The sequence below is a fragment of the Antechinus flavipes genome, chromosome 6 (genome assembly GCF_016432865.1).
Source record: "Antechinus flavipes isolate AdamAnt ecotype Samford, QLD, Australia chromosome 6, AdamAnt_v2, whole genome shotgun sequence".
In the NCBI taxonomy this organism is placed as follows: Eukaryota; Metazoa; Chordata; class Mammalia; order Dasyuromorphia; family Dasyuridae; genus Antechinus; species Antechinus flavipes.
The window spans coordinates 16,318,484-16,336,380 of NC_067403.1; the positions used below are offsets into that span (position 1 = coordinate 16,318,484).

General features: G+C 38.4%; 1 protein-coding gene across 1 annotated transcript in view; it reads right to left on the reverse strand.

Annotated features, from left to right (window-relative positions):
- The window catches only part of SEL1L3 (SEL1L family member 3), a 110,919-nt gene that overhangs the window by 65,683 nt on the left and 27,339 nt on the right, over positions 1-17,897 (reverse strand). Inside the window, exons 3-7 of the mRNA XM_051967383.1 lie at positions 14,499-14,625; positions 11,367-11,488; positions 10,960-11,075; positions 7,283-7,341; positions 2,485-2,617 (exon numbers count right to left, since the gene is read on the reverse strand). Of these exons, the coding sequence (XP_051823343.1) occupies positions 2,485-2,617; positions 7,283-7,341; positions 10,960-11,075; positions 11,367-11,488; positions 14,499-14,625 (557 nt within the window). The remainder of the gene's footprint in view (positions 1-2,484; positions 2,618-7,282; positions 7,342-10,959; positions 11,076-11,366; positions 11,489-14,498; positions 14,626-17,897) is intronic.

Below are 17,897 nucleotides of genomic sequence, written 5' to 3' on the forward strand. Positions count from 1 at the left end.
TGGACTTTATTTGACAAAGCAAAAGAGAGGTACTGACCCATTTGGGGCAGATGAGTGACTAGACACAAGCCAAAGAAAGACTAATCTGGTAGTGATACAAAAATGGACTGAAGGGAAGAAGAAAATGGAAGCTGGGATGTGGAGAAATCTATCAAAATAATCCAAGTGGGGAACAGAGATTTATCAAAATATCCAAGCGGGTGATAATAAAGGCACATACTAGGGTGGCAGCAGAAATGAAGAGATAGATTCAAGGGAAATGATGTATGTAAAATCAATAATATTTCATATTGGATTAGATGTACAAGGTGAGAAAAAGGCAAAAGTTAGCAGAGGGATTTAGAATATGGATGACTAGGTGAGTGGCTAGGCCATTGACAGAAACAGGAAAATCCCTGAGGAAAACCTCAAAGGGAACAGTTGCTCACTGGTGTAAGGAAGAAGCTGTGGGATTCTGTTCTCACAATGGATCAGGAATGACTAGAAACTGTGATTGGAAGCAATACATGGTATACTGAAAAGGAAAGTATGATCCGTCTGTGGGGCCCATGGAAAAGAAAGAAACGAGTGGAGAAAAAACCGGACAGGACAGCATGCTACATGTTGGCTAACAAAACCCATTATCCCCTTTGATCCGGTCATTTTATTGCTATGGCCCTATCCAAAGGGTTTCGGAAAAAGAACAAAAAAGATCCTCCTGTATGAAAATATCTGCTTTATTTGTAACAGCAAGAAAAATCCTCAAAAAAAACCAAATAAACCCTAAAAACAACTCTATATTTGGATTGAAAAATGGATAAATAAATGATGGTATATTAATGCAATAGAATATTATAGCATCATAAAAAAAAAAAAAGATAAATATGGAGCCTATCCAGGGAGTATGGCTCACAAGGACAATGGCAAAGTGAGAGCAATAGAACCAACAGCACACACAGGCAACAGTTATATAAAAATGAGAAAAAGAAACCAAAGATAATGGAAGTGTGGATGAATTGGAAAGGGGACACAAATTAAACACATTTGGTTTGTTTTAATTTGCTTTGACTACTTTATTAAAATGAACAGTATAATTTTTATGATTTTCCTACGATTCTGTTCCTTATTCTTTGTATTTATTTGATTATTTTTGTTGATGGCCCAAACTGGAGATTTCACTGGTGGGAAATCAAATTCTAGCATGGCATTTCCCTCTCTGGGCACAGGTCAGTGACATATCTTTATTGTTGTGTAGGGCACTCAAAGCTTTAATGACCTGCCCAGGTTTCCTAGAAGTTGAACCTCAGTCTTCCAACTTCAAGTTACTTTCCATTGAACCACCTTTCTCACCATGCCATGATGTTTCTCTTTTCTAGGTTTATAATTTTTTAAAAATATAAATAAAAAGAGAAAAGATGATGGACAAAACGAGAAGTGTTCCTAAGGAAAACTACAGAAGCTCTGACCCAAAATTTTCCCAGCATTCCTCTCACCCATCCCTCTCAATACCTAATCAGCTCGAGCTCCTATTCCTCAGTGTAGAAAAGAACTAAGACTCTGTTTTCACTGCCAAAGTGGAGAAGAATCGCACACGATCCCACTCCCAAGTTACAATAGGGGATAAGATATTCCTGCATCTGGAATTGTAACTCTGAACCTAATTTCCCATGCAAATATTGTTAGATATGGCAGCCAGTTCTTCTAGTACTATTAATATTATATTTCAGGCATATTACAAGTTAGTACTGATTTGGTTTGGGAACCTAGTCATTATATGTATTTCTGAGTACATATATATATATATGTATAGGTTTGATTTAATTTGCTTGACTTTTTTTTTAAATTTACAGTATAATTTTTATAATTTTCCTATAATTCCATTCCTTAATCTTTACATTTATTTGAATATTTATTTCTGTGGATGTATGCATGCAATATATAGCATATATAAATATAGGTGTGTATGTCTATCTATCTACATGTGTATATTTATAATGTACATTTTTATACACATAACCTTATAGATACATATATAAATTTTTCTCTGTGGAAACATATTTCAACTTCTCAACAACTGCCTTGCAAATGTACTTTTAAAACAATCCATTCTTAAGTCGGGGGCTATCTGCATGTTTTTTTAAAGAGCTTCCCCTGCTAAAGCATCTCTTCCTGATACCTTAAATGATACCTCACAAACCTTAGGTTTCTTTCATTAGTTTAATCAGTGGGTATGCAGCATCTCGCTAAAAGTCTGCTCCATCATTAAGCTAGTGGTTATTAAAACACAGAAAGTAAATTATTTCCATTTTATGAGTATTAAATGAACCAAATCTTGACAGAAATCCATTATCACACTTGCAGAAACCCTCAAAATTAATCATGCTTGGTTACAGAATTATTACTCAATTTGTCTCCAGTAAATCTCCTGTTTACATTGCATCGCGTGTTCCCATGTTACATTACCGGCGAATGACCATTAATCTGTCACCCGGGCCCCAGACCTACCTGTTCGGTCTCCATCACGCTGAGACGATAGTATTTCATGGGACCAAAGAATCCTTCCGTTCCAGGGGCATACCTGCTGCCTCCGAGAATGAAGTAGCCCTCTGTGTCGTTATAATAGAAATCCTCTCGAAAGCTGGAAAAAGAAGACAGAGGTCTGTGTTGTTATAGGACTTAAAATAAGGAATCTAAGTCACTTTCTGGACTCCTTGAGGTTCATTCCCACATGTCCCTAACATCCCCCGTCTCCTCTCGCTCTCTCCAAGGGCAATGAGAACCAGCAGATGGAGCACTAGTTAAGAAATCATTTGTTCTAAAAATCACGATGGGTGACTCTAGGACACATCTTTTCTCTGTTCTGTTTTCATTACCAGTAAAAGTGAAATTGCCCGGTTTTACAGCACGAAGGTCAACAACAGCAATAACGTCGATAACGACAACATCCACAGCAATAAAACCTTCGTATGGAATGGCGGGTCCTATTCTGGGTGAAGAGCTAGGGCCGGAAAGATGAAACAAAAGCTGAAGAGAAGGCATTAGAGGTCACAGAGAGCAGAGTCCACTGACTCCATCAACAGGCAAGGATTAAAAAAATCAAGCAAAAAGCAGAGTCTGAATTTAGGAAGGTGAGATGAAGTTCAAGGTAGATGCAAATTAAATCTGAGTCAGGGCTGCTTAGAAACCAAGCCAACAAAAATTAGAGGAATCAGGAACTCTAGTTCAAATCCTGACCCGGTGACAGCTGTGTAACTATGGGAAAATCATTTAATCCCTCAGCTTCATCATCAGTAAAACAGTTAAGACTGTCTGTCTTGTGGAGCTGTTGTGGGGAAAAGCAGTTTGCTTAAAGCTGGTTCTCAAAGTATGGTCTAGAGAATCCTGCAGTTTTCTCTCCAGGAAATGCTCATTAGCTTCACCTTGACAATACCAAAGGACACCTGGGTGCAGGAGGACTGGAGCCCCCCCCCCCCCCCAGATGGCCTTGCACCTCACAGGTGGAAGCTACTTAACAGCTACCTGTCGAACTGAACTGAATTGGGCCTCTTCTTCTGATGGCCATGAATCTGGCTAACTCGCGGGGAGTTGTGATTTCATCAGGACGGCCATCCTCTTCCCCAATGTAACTGTCAACTTTTCTGCCACAACGGAAAAAAAAATAGCCCTTTGTGGCCAATTTAAACCTTCCCCGAGTGCCTAAGCTACTCTCTTTAGATGAGGTAGGTCCATTAGTTGCCCTTTACCTGCCATCAGGATAATCAAATCAAAGAATCTGAAAGAATTGCTGAAAACTAAGAAGAAAGAGCCAAGCTCCAAGGGACACAAATACATGTGAATCTAAAGACTTGGTCAAGTTTTTAACCCGGACTAACTCTGAGCTCATTTTCACCGACCCACTGAGGGACTGTTGCTCTATGAAGGCTTTAATTACTGACTTCTCCAGACTTCTCCAGCTACAATCGGAAGCTTCTGAATCTCAGATTTAAATTTTTCGTCTGAGTTCTTTATTCTCAAGCACCATTCAAACGTTCCTTGGAGAACTTGCCCTATCTCACTTTTGTGGAAGAGACAATATGAATGTTTTTACCAATAGAAAACAGAGTCCAAAGAGTATTTAAGAGGCTCTTTTAAGATCACATGAGAGCAAGCAAACCTACAATTTGTAATTGTCCGTTTCTTGACCATTGTTTTCTGAAAATGGAGTCTCTGGAAACATGAGAGAGAGAGAGAGAGAAAGAGAGAGAGAGAGAGAGAGAGAGAGAGAGAGAGAGAGAGAGAGAGAGAGAGAGAGAGAGAGAAGATCTTGGGGATGCTAGCTATCTAATATTGATCTCTATATTTGTTTAGCTTGAAAAGAAAAAAAAATACTATTTTCTGCAGAAAAAACAGAACAGGTAACTAGGAAGTTTAACCAGATAGATTTTTAATTAATATTGTATCCCCCCATTATATGTAAAAAACAATTTTTAATATTCATTGTTGGCTTGTTTTTTAAGTTTTGAATTCCAATTCTATCTTTCCTTCCCTTTCTTCCCCCCTCCCTCAGATAGGAAGCAATCTGATACATGAAACTCAACCAGATATGAAAATATCGGGGGGAGGATGAGGAGGGGCAAGAAAGGGAAAAAGGGGAAGAGACATTCTGAATTGGCTTGTAAACATTGAAGGGGCACTGTCATGATTCAAATCCAACTGGATTCCAAATTCAGGATTAGGCCTTTCAGTATAAGAAATCAATGATGTCTAACTGGGATATAGAAAGAAAAGACAATTCTGAAGGGGATTTAGAGAAACTGAAGAAGTAAGTGTATGATATTTAAAGAACTGAAATTAATTAAAACGTAAATAATTATTCAGTAACTGTAATTGATGTCTAATATGATGCCTCTAATAAAACATTTAATTAACAAAAAGAAATCAGAGTAGTCTAATGAGAATCAGGAAGTACAATAAAAGCTTCAACACTTAATTTTCATAACATTTCCCACACAATCAGGCTGCAGAGGCCTAAAGACACTTATCCGGTTCGTTCCCTTTCTCCAAATGGTTACCTATCCTGTTCTTGAAATCTTCTGAGTTAATATCTAAATATTAAAATTCAGAGCTCTTGGGGTCACTGATTTTTTCTCTGGCTCTGGTCTAAATGACCCTTGTTGCAATTTAATTCTACTTTTTTTTCTGCTCCATTCTTGAGCAAGACTAACTGGTTTGTTAACATCCTTCATCTACTTTCATGTAGTTAATAAGGAGCTGCCTCAGCTCTCTCTTCCCATGCTGAATAATACCAGTTCCTTAGGCTTTCTATATAACATAATCCTTTAATCCAGCCATGAAAATAGCACTGTTCTGTGTGCCAGAACCTGAAAGAAATCCGGGTGGGCCTAATGGGGACCAGGAAATGTGGTAATAAACATATAAACTTGATACACACAGCTCATCTCCTCCCGTGTCTCTTTTCGCTTGGTTTTCAAGGGAATAAGGGTTTGTCTTGCATTCTAAGTTGTTCAAACATCTGTTGCAGATTATATATACTTCCTTGGATTCTCAAGGAAATGTGTCGGGAAAGGCGGCAGAGATGCTTGGGATAAGCAAAGGTAGCAGTGGTGGGTGTGAATGCGGCTAGCAAAGGCCACGGAGCAGTGAAATGTCAGCAGTCCTAATGAGTTCTGAAAATCCTTTCCAAGGATGCATTCTGGTTGTTTTTTCTCTTCATTAGACCTTCTCCACATTCCCTCACAAATCTCTTAAGTCTCGAAGCAATCAGGATATTTAACTAGTGCCTTCCCAGTTGTGAATTATACCAGAAGGTTACCCCCATGATTTCAGCATCTGAGACTCTTGGCTCCAAGTCCCAGGATTCTACACAAAAACAAGGCAAGGGGCCAGATTCTTTTTCTATAACTCTTTGGGGAAAAGATTACATAAGGATGACAAACTACACCAATATTTATAACTGTATAAATTTCTAATTCAGATTAGAAACATAAATATGAAGAATGCCTCCCATTTATACAGTGCCTAGCATATCAACTGTTTTCAATAAACAATATTAGGAAGATGATATATTTTACACAATGTTTTTCAAAGAAAACAAATAATTTTAAAGTACTATAAAAGAGAAGCCTAATTTACATGGACATGCAAAAAAGGAATATGGCTCTGGGGCTTGAAAGAAGGGAGAGGAAATTCTGTGGACTTCAAAAAAGAAAGAAAGAAAAATTGGAAGGAAAGAAGGAAGGAAGAAGGAAGGGAGGGAGGAAGGGAGGGAGAGAAGGAAAGGAAAAAAGGGAGGGAGGGAGGAAGGAAAGAAGGAAGGAAGGAAGAGAAGGAGGAAAAGGAAAGAAGGAAGGAAAGAAGGAAGGAAGAAGGAAGGGAGGGAGGAAGGAAAAAAGGAAGAAAGGAAAAAAGGAAGAAAGGAAAAAAGGAAGAAAGGAAAAAAGGAAGAAAGGAAAAAAGGGAGGGAGGAAGGGAGGGAGGAAAGGAAGGAGGAAGGAAGAGAGAAAGAAAGAAAGAGAAGAAAAAGAAAGAGGGAAGGAGAAAGGAAGGAAGAGAGAAAGAAAGAAAAATTGGAAGGAAAGAAGGAAGGAAGAAAAGAGGGAAGGAGGAAGGAAAGAAGGAAGGAAGAGAGAAAGAAAGAAAAGAGGGAAGGAGGAAGGGAGGGAGGAAGGAAAGAAGGAAGGAAGGAAGAGAGAGGGAGAGAGAGGGAAAGAGGGAGGGAGGGAGGAAGGGAGGGAGGAAAGAAAAGAAGGAAAATAGGAATGAAGGAAAGTGGGAAGGAAGGCAAGAAGGAAGAAAGAGGGAAAAAAGAAAGAGGGAAGGAGGAAGTGAAGGAAAAGAAAGGAAGGAAGATAGGAAGAAAGAGAAGAAAAAGAAAGAAAGAAAGGGAGGGAGGAAGGAGAAAGGAAGGAAGGGAGGAAGAGGAGGAAAAGGAAGAAAAGAGGGAAGGAGAAAGTGAAGGAAAAGAAAGGAAGGAAGAGAGGAAGAAAGAAGAAAAAGAAAGAAAGGGAGGGAGGAAAGGAAGGAGGAAGGAAAGAGGAAGAAAAGAGGGAGAGAGGAAGTGAAGAAAAAGAAAGAAAGAAAGAAAGAAAGAAAGAAAAAAAATTGGAAGGAAAGAAGGAAGGAAGGAAGCAAGGAAGCAAGCATAAAGTTTTGTTACTGGTCAGGGAGAAAAAGACCATGAACTAGAGAAACTAAATGAGGAGGAAGGCAAAACTGCTCCATTTCTGTGATAAACGAGTACAGTATAGATATTCCTTGAACCTTACACTGCATCACTTTGAGTAAAAGAAAATGCTGCACTTACATAATTGACTGATTTTGATAACTTTTCAAATCCTTTCCAACACTGGCTGTTACTGTGATCTAAAGGGAGAAAAAGAGATAAGTATTAGTCGTAATTGAATTAAATAGAATTAGTCATATTATGCTAAATGCAATATATATAAAACTAATATTAATATGTTTGGGATTCATCATTTAATTCTATATTTTCTGAATACTTGTTAACACTATACTATCATTATGAATATTTAATACATATAATCCCAAAACGTAACCAAACGATGTAATGCGATGTGTATGTACACACATGCTCAGATGTAAATACATACACATATACAAACCCATCCAAATAAAAACACGTTTGTGTGTATGTGTGTGTATATGTACACACAAAACATAAACACGTTATATTTGTGTATGACCACCATACAATCCCATATACGAACATTGTATATATGTGCATATGGATACATGGAATATAAATATACATATCAACCCACATATATAAGTATGTATATAAATGTGTGTGTATAGATAAATCTGTGTATGGGTGATGTACATGCAGCACATATACACACGTGGATCCCTATGCAATCACAGACATAAATGTTTATATTAAGCAAGAACTGCTTCCTCTTGGATTTCAAGTCCTTCAAAATCATGGCCCCCCAAATGGAAGAAGGGCTTTTTATTTCCTGTGTGAAGCCTCAGCTTCTGGAAGGAAATCGGAACTTCAGATCTCAAAGAGAGCTTGTTAAAATTTAGTCTGCTGCAGTCCTCAGAAAATTTTTTTTGTTCTGTAGACCCTTCATATGCCATTATCCTTTATCACTTTTCTAAATTTTTGAATTCTCCAAGTTCTTTTAAATTTATTTCATACAACCCTTGATTTATGCTGTCTTATCATTCTCTGGCTGCTTCATGAGGGCTCATCTGTCCTCGTTAATGAGAACATAAGCTTCCCATCCATCTAGGTGGGGCAGTGCACAGAACCCTGGTCTGGAGTCAAAAAAGTTCATCTTCCGGAGTTCAAATCTGGTCTCAGACACTTACTAGCTTCCTGACTAGATAAGGCACTTAATCTAGTTTGCCTCAGCTTCCTTATCTGTAAAACAAGCTGGAAAGGAAATGGCAAGTCCTCCAGTATCTTTGCCAAGAAAACTCCAAATGGGGTCACAAGGAGTCCTACGTGAGGGAATAACAACAAGTCTTCCCAAAGGAATGGGAGTTTCTCTTTTCATGTGATTGTATTCCCCACAGTAGCTAGCTGATGGATGAAAGCATAGACTGTGGGCTGACTAAGTGCTTGTTGATGATACTCCAGTGTGATGATACAGGTGATAAGTGTTAAATGGTTCAGTGTCTACAGAATAGAAAACCACTCATAAATCTGGTCAATTTATCCAGTAATTAATTGGTCAGATCAATAAATATAAAAGAATCTATTAGTCAACTAAATTCACAAATTGCTTCACTAAATCTACTGGTCAAAGGATTTGTCAAAATAACTGAATAGAAAAAGCCTAAGGCTACCCATCCATGCAACTGGAAAAAAAAAACAAACAACTTTACAATTATGCTCACATAAAAAAGAGCTCTTTGATCTGTGGTTTTTTTTTTCACTTTTTAAAAAATCGACCCTTATTTTCTTTCTGTCTCCATTTCTTAGACCTGTATTCATTTGGAAGTTCAATATAAAAACACCTTCAGTTAAACGTCTTAACTCATCCGGATTTTAATCTTCTCTGCTCCAATTGACCCCGTGTAATGCAATCATGTTAATCATCCTAAAATACCTTTTCATCACATCACTCCCCTGCTCAAAGACTTTCAATGACTCCCCACTGCCTATTAAATAAAACCTGAATTGCCCAATCAGGAATTGAGTTTCCTTCAATTTTGACCCTTAGATTTCATTTCCTGCTACTTCTCCTATGAATCCTCCCTTCAAGTCAAACTGATTTACTCAATATCTCTTGAATATGGCAGTCTTCCCTGCTCCCATTTATGTTCACAGCTTTTCATCTATTTTGAATGACTTTCTCCATCTATGCAAATCACATTCATCCATTCTCTCTTCTCTCCTTCTAGCAAAACTCGACAGAAATGTCATCCCTTCCATAAAGCCTTCTCTGACATGCTCCAGTCAAACTGATCCCTCTCTTCTCTAAACTCCTCCGGCAATTACTGTCTGTAGCGTTCAGTTGATGTGCCTTTGTGACATCCCTGTTTTGATCATCGGAAGCTAGTTTTGGTCACCTTTGATTTTTAATTTTTGTGGTGGTTCAGTTGTTTCAATCGTGCCCAACTCTTGTGACTCCATTTGGGGTTTTCTTGGAAAAGATAAAGGAGTGATTTGCCATTTCCTTTTCTGGCTCATTTTCCAGACAAAGACCTGAAGCAAACAGGGGTCAGTGACTTGTCCGAGTCACACATCTAGAAAATAAGTGTCTGAGGCTGGATTTGAACTTAGGAAGATGAATCTTCCTGACTTCAGGTCCAGCACTGTATCCACTGGGTCACCTTTCTGACTGCAGGTACCTTGATTCTCACCTACGAGTCTGCAAGTTCCTATATATAGCACAAGGGACAACAAACATCTTGCTTTACAAATAATAGAAGCTCAATCAACCTTGAAGTCAGGAGGACCTGAGTTCAAATCCAGCCTCAGACATTTAATACTTCCTAGCTGTGTGAGCCTGGGCAAGTCACTTAACCCCAGTTGCCTCAGGGAAGAAAAAAAAAAGCTCAATAAGATTGATTTTGAATTATTGAAAGAGCAAAAGCAACAATCCTGGCCTTTCTCTTAGGAGACAAGAGTGATAGTAATTAAAAAACAATAACAAAGAATATAGTCTTACATCGATACACAAAAACAAAATGGCACCACAATTTTTACATCGGAGACTGGAGTGATCAGAGGCATCCTACTTAAACAAAATTCCCCAAGAAATCTTCCAGAAAAAAGCCAAGCTTTAATACTATTTAATTTCAATTAATTAATTAATATTATTTAATATTATTTTCCTTTCCTCTAAGGGAAAAAAATTATAAACCACAACCAAAAGTGAAACCAGGTATCATTCAATACACGATAAAAACAAGTCTCTTCCTAGTTTTGTTTCAAGAAAACCATAACCAATAAGGACGGTTAGTAAAAGACTAACTGGAAAATGGAACATATTGTACACAGTGACAAGCTGGAACTAGTTGCAAAGTCACAGGTTTGCCATAACACAAAAATATGGACCATGAGGACATCACACTATTTGTAATGATTCAGGGCACTAAATGCCTGAACGGTCTTTTCATTATACTTTGTGGCTGTGTCTACGTGTTGTCAAAACAGCCATTTACCTGGACAATGATACATTAGTCAATCCAATCTGGTGGTTGAATTTAAGTATTTTGCTGGCCCTATGTGAAATATAACTGTGGCTGCTGAACTGTAAGGCTGGATCCTCAAGGGAAAGGGACTATGTCTAGACAATTTTGAGTGTATTATTGGTACGATTACTTCCCCATTCATATAATTTAAAAGGGATGCTTTTAAGCGTATTGGTCTGAATGTCTGTGACAGCTCACGATCTTCTCCAACAAACCCATTTCTGAAGATCTTTCTGCTCTCTAAAACAGAGTCCTTCGCCTTATTGAAACATATGCCGAGAATGAAATATGGACAATCTCCCGTCACCCTACCTGTCCCCCGTTAAAAGAGATATCCAGTCGAAACCACTTCTGCAACGGAAGGATAAAGTTGGTTTTCACAGCAAGGTCTTCCCCTTTGACAAGATGCATTTGAATATGCAGGTGACCTAATAAAGAAAAAAGAAACTGAGTTTAAAATGACAGAAAGCCAAGTATAAAAAAGGGACTTTCCGATATTTTTCAAAAAGCGCCTCGACAGGATGACCTCATTTCCTATTGAACAGGAAAATTAGAGCATCTCTTGAGTAATTTGAGCACTCTGGGCAATATCACCGTCTATGAATATTAACTTCTTTGGCCTAGGATTAGCCAATAGGTCGGTGTGTTTGAGAAAGCCTTCTCTTCTGAGAAATCCTCAAAATTCCAGTGGCGCTAGGAGGTCATTGTCTTATACTTACCCTCTTGAGTTAGAAATAGGGACGGTGTGCCGTACATCTCATTTGAATCAACAAAGTACAGAATCCCACAGAGATGTGCTTTGCAATAATGGAGTAAATAAAGCCATACTGAAATGGTAAACCTGTAAGAGCAAAGGGAGAAAAAAGAAAATTGATTTCTTTATCTCACCTCAAAACAGATTATTATAGCTAACGGTTATCAAACAAATTATTTTCTTCCTAATAAAGGGATGATTTTGCCTTCAAATATATCTTGAGAGATGAGCAGCAAAGTCGGGTTTCTCAAGATGAGAAAGCCACATTGAAATATATCACAAAGGAGGAAGGCTTCATTGTACAAATCCAACATATGAGCTGACTATTTTTGAAAAATTCTATTGTTGTGTCTTTCTGAGAATCTTGGGTAGCTGCCATTTCTGTCCTTGATTAAGGTTACAAAATTAAAGAGGAAATTAAAAATGTAGGTGCTAGTAAGAGATAATTTAGTAAAAAGTGATTCTAATCAATAATATGACATCACTATTAGGGGTTTTTAAAATTCATTTTCTTTCCTATAAAGAGTCTTGAAGAAAAAAGTAGTAGGTTGTAATAATGATTGCAGAAATGTAATAATGTGTTCATCATATGATAATTGATGGTGTTATATTGTCAAATATAATCTTTTCATGTATTCCCACGCATTTTTGGTTATTTCGTTTCACATTTCTTTCTGGCTTACCAATATGGAACAAATATTCCAAATGTAAGTTTTTCTAGCAGAATATGAGTTCCATGAAGGTTATTGATGTCTTTTCATTGCTTTTCCAGAGCCTAGCAAGTATTAGTTGCTTGTTGAATTTGAATGGTTATTTTTGTCTTGGACTTTGGCCATCTTGTTTGGAAAAGTAATATTTTACATTTTGTGAGAGAAAAACATCTAATGTAGTCAGAAAGATGAAGTACTATAAAGACTGTATGTGTGTTTTATATATGTGTATGTAAATATATATGTATTTCTTTACAAACATGCAAACATATATATACACATATATACAAATACTTTTAATTATCATATATCTGGAATGAAAAAATATGGGTGAGGAATGGTTCAGTGGCTGAGTTCTTTAAATTCATCACAATATAATTCCTAATTAAAGTTAGGGTTCAGGGAGCTTTAGCTTATTTGAGAGTATAAAGGAGACCTCATTTTATTGTGCTTTGCTTTATTACAAAGTGTAGCTATTGTGTTTTTTACAAATTGAAGTTCTATAGTAAATAAGTCTATTGGTACCATCTTTCCAACATCACGTGCTCACATCATGTCTCTGTGTCAGATTTTGATACTTCTCACAATATTTCAAACTTGTTCATTATTATATTTACTACGGTGATCTATGACTGTTGATCTTTGATGTCATGACTGTAATTGTTTTGAGGCACCGCAAATTACAACATGGAAGGCGGTGAAGGTAATGGATGAATGTTTTGTATGTTCCCACTGCTCCATCAACTGATCAGCTGTCTCTCTCCCTTACTGTGTCTCCCTATTTAATGGGATTTTTAATGGGTAATAATTTTTCAATGGTCTCGAAGTATTCATTCAAGTGAAAAGAAGAGTCTATTCATGTGGCAAACTTCAGTGTTGTCTTATTTTAAGAAATTGCCATGGCCACCCCAACCTTCACCAACCCTCCCATCAGTCTGCAGCCTTTAACACGGAGGCAAGATCCTCCACAACAAAAGACTACAACTTGCTAAATTCTCAGATGATGGCGGGAAACAAAAAGTTCACGTGACTTGCTTTCTTGTGACATTCACTTTATTGGGTTGGTCTGGAATAACCCCAAGGCACGCCGGTACTGCAGTGCTTCGGGATGTTTAGGACTTGACAGTGTGGTCTCAAAAATCAGTGGTAAGATATTCAAACAGATGGAAGCACCCAGCTCCCTCCTGACCACCCAGCTGAGAAAGCTCATGAAGATAAGTTATTACAAGGAAGCTTAGCAATAACATACGCTCACTAAACTGACTTAAGATCTATCTCTATCCCGGCAGCATGGGAAGGATTAAATCACTCTGCTAAATCCATCCAGTCCAAGGAGGCATCCCTCAATCGAGCTAAAAGAAAATGCAGGTTTTACTGGAATCGATGAAGAAAATCAAAAGTTGTCCAACTTTCCAAGTCTCTGACCTAGGAAGGGCAGAGTGGAGGGCAGAAAAAGTGCTGACGAGATAGCTAAATCTGAAATCTTTGCGTGGTATCAGCCCTTGGCCTCAGGCCTGTTTTCCTATTGTTAGTAATCTTGTCAGATGTATAAAACCAAAAAAAAAAAAAAAAAGCAATAATGCAAATGAAAACAACACCAAAATAAATCTGGACTTTGAGTAATTCTAATGACCAATCTTTGGTCCCAGAGAATAGATCATAAAACATTTCTCTTGACAAAAAAGCTAGGAGACTACTTGCAATGAATTATAAACACTGGTCAGATGCAATCATTAAATGGGTGCTTTTATTTAACTATTTTTTTCTTTGGGCATCTAGGTGGTCCAGGGAATAGAGAGCTAGGTCTGAAGTTAAAAGCACTCATCTTTTTAAATTCAAATCTGACCTCGGGCACCTCTCAGCTCTGTGATTCTGGGCAAGTCATTTAACCCCATTTGACAAAGTTTCCTCGTATTTAAAATGAGCTAAAGAAGGAAATGGTAAAGCACTCCGATATCTTTGCCAAGAAAACTTCAAATGAGGTCACAAAGAATTGGACACAACAACTGAACAGATTTTTTTTCTGTTATAATGGCAATAAAGACTTGGATGGGAATAGGGATGGAGGTATCTAGATCTGAAAAAGACTGCTAATTAAAATCACAAAGCACTGATAAAACCCAGTGAAAATGAAATAAAAATCTTTCCCCCTCAATCCAACTAAACTAAAAGATAGCAGAGAGTTGACAATAATTTAGGAAAATTGGGCCTTGAGGGTTTCTGGATCTTTTAGGCCTTGTAGAATAATTTAGGTTACAGAGATATTGACCTTTTAAAGAGTGTATTTAAAAATGCATGTCTTTAGAAAGACTGCTTTAGTCTGAGTATGACCCCCAGGGAGAATCAGCGAACACCAGTGGCCTCTGGTTTATATTTTCTTGACTTACATGGGGTAATCAATACGCTGGCGTCTGGTTGCCTCGAGCTCTCTGTTCTGAAACCTCTGGAACTTTTTCACAATTCCTGTGTTTTCTCCACTGGATGCATAGGGAAAGCTGAGCATATTGACCACATCTGAAAATAGGAAAAAATGTTCATCTTGGTGATCACATAAAAACACACGTTACTCATCAAACGGACTATTTAGAGGAAACATTTTTGAAGACGGTCAGGGGAAAAAAAACCCCAACCAGACTTGACTCGATCATGAATTGAATTGAGATGGAAAACCCCTGAGGTTTGCACAATTCTAACTTGACTCTGGGTAGCTGGCTGGCTGTTCTGAGATCTCCCATGAATTTAAGATCTTCATCCTCTAACACATAAATCCCTTATGCCAGGTCTATCATGACTTTGCAGAGGAGAGAGAATGTGTAATCTCTCTCTGAAGGGCACGGTGCTGTACCCAGGCAGAGATTTCAAGAGAGATCTGCAAGACCTCGGTTTACCCCAACCAACACTTAAATATGGCCAGTCATTTTCCCATGGAAATAGTCATTTCCCATTTCTGAACTAACTCCTGGAATCACACTCTGGTTAGATCTACAGCTAGGAGATAACTTGGTGTTTATTTAATCCAACCCTCTCGTCTTAAAGATGAGAAAGCTGAGGCCCCAAAAGGTCCTCCAGCTAGTTGGCTTTGGATTCAAATTCATATCTTCTGCTACCTCTCCTTTGTTTTCTTAAAATACTCTTTGGGCTTGGTTTGATAAACCCTACCGGGAACACAAAATGTTTCTACTGAAACAGTCAAAGCATCCTATTTAGCAGGACTCCATTTAGGGAAGCGCAAGATGGATCCTCTGTCTGACCGCCAGATGCAAATGTTAGTGCTACAGCCCCTCCTGATGAGACCCCAGGCATCCAAAGTCTGGCTCATCAAAGCAGAACATTTTCAGTCATAGAAAGAAAAGAATCTCTGGTCTGTCCTAACTGGGAAGTCACCAGGGCTCGGTGCAACATCATAGACATATTTAATATTGTTAAATGAGCCAAATTTTTGCAATCAACTTCTGGATAATCCACCTGCTTTGTTAAACAGGTCAGCCCGCTGGGGAGGAGAGAGCTGCATGGTGATCGGTGCTGATGGGACACCCACGGTCTCGCCTTCCCCGTTCAGACACCGCGGTGGGAATGGGTGCTCTCGGCCCAATCCGCTGAAGGGAATTTGGCCAAAGGGTTGGGAACTCACGAGGGATTTCTGGAGAGACTGGACCCCTTTTACCCATCAGGTTCAAGTCAGTTGAACCTTAGTTTGGCATCCATGGGCCTGTATGGTGCAGAAGACAGCCAGATGGCTAAATTGGACCCCTAGGAAACCTTCTGTTAGCTATAGCTGTTGAGTTATCTAATGTGCAGAAGGAACATTTATCAAATGGGAACAGGCTTTTACTACTTTCCAACCTGACTCTAGGAATAGGGGCTCAACAAAGGTTTCCAAATTGGAAAAAAGAAGGAAAAAAGGTAACATGAGTGAGTGTTGATGCGCGTCTCCTGTGCCCTGGGATTAAAAAGACAGTGACTGGGAAAAGGAGTCCTGAAAAAAAAGGTTATGTAGGAAAAAAAAATTAGATGTGAGGGTCAAAACTAATTTTAAAGCCCTCCACAGACTTACTGAGTCCAACAAATCCAAATTCATGACGATTTCCAGACCTTGTGCCTGGAGCTTCAACAACCACATCATTTGGAAACTCAGAGTTATGACAGACAATATCATGGCATCCTTTCCACTGTTTACTTCTAATGGGACTGCGAAGTAATCAGTCAACTTTATCATCCATAGAATTTTACCGCTTGAAGGGACTCTTTAGCTACTCGATGCTAACATTTTTATTTTAAAGATGAGGAAACTGGGGGTTCGAACTGTTGGGTCCCCTGGCTTGTAAGTGACCAAGTCTGGCTTAGAACCCAGATCCCCTGGTTGTCTTTTGCGGTATTCCTCCCACTAGACCGTGGTTTCTTCTTTCCAATTCCTCTCCCAAATCCATTTCCTCTGGAAGGACTTTGTTTTAATAGGTATACTGGGCATGAGGAAAGAAGAATGAAAGAAAGAAGAAAGGAAGGAGGAAGTGAGGAAGGAGGAAAGGAGGGAAGGAGGGAAGGAAGGAAGGAAAAAAGAAAGAAGGAAAAGAAAGAAAGAAAGAAAGAAAGAAAGAAAGAAAGAAAGAAAGAAAGAAAGAAAGAAAGAAAGAAAGAAAGAAAGAAAGAAAGAAAGAAAGAAAGAAAGAAAAAGTGACATGCCTAGGGTAACACAACAAATGTGATTAGAAAATGATGAGTCCCCTTTCACTGGACATCTTCAAGCAAATGCTGAATGACCAATAGGTGCATGGGTTGTAGAGATGATTGTTTTTTCTGGGTACGGATGGGCTGCATTGATGGCCATTGAGAGCTCTTCCAACTCTGCCATTCTGTGATTCTATGAATAAACCAGTACATGGAAGAAAGGATCCGAGCCACTCCACTACTCATTCAGATCACAAGTCCACTAAAAGGAACCATTAGTTACAGAGGACGCTGCTGCTCCTCCATAAGAACAGCATTAACACAAAAGCCTTCCGGAACCTGATCCATCTTACGAAAAGTTGGATTTTCATATAACCAGACATATTTCTTATAATGCAGCACAGCACAAAGAAACCTTGTTATTGTGGCCACATTTTCGGAGGAATATGGAGAAACCAGAAATAGTCTGGGGAGGAGATGGGAAAGGAAACAAAAACCCTAGTAATAGGGCTTGGGAAAAAGAGAAAATTGACGGGATAACCAAATAATGCCCCCTAAGTACACTATTGCAAGCTCTTTAAAAGAAAGTCAAAAGATCCCATGTTTATTGGCCCATAAAGAAGATTTGAAATTTATATCTGGACAGGAAGGTAGGTTAGATATTAAAAGGCCTCAACTCTTAAGTGGGTTAGAGAGAGTAGAATCTTTTTTTTTTTTTTTTAACTAAAAATCTTTTAAAGTACCATGTAGCCCCAGCCTCCTCAGGAAAAAGAACTAGATGATCCTCTGAAATCCCTCTTAGCTCTGTGAATTTGTGTTTTTTATAATATATAGAATCATAGGGCTTCAGAGCTCCTCCCTTCTCTCCTGCATAGTTAGAGTTAAGTCTGTAATTCTGGAATAAAGTGAGGCTGGATTATAGAAAAATTAAAGCACTTGAGATTTAAGAAAAAAAGTTATATAGCAAATGTTTGGGTTTTTTGGAAGCCAACAATCACAAAACTGCTATAATAACGTGTCATTTACCTGCAGAAAGCCACAGCGTGAACTGACATTTTACAGGGACAGTTAAAATCCCATTACTACAAAATCTGCAGGCCCCCTAATTATTTTTACTGCAA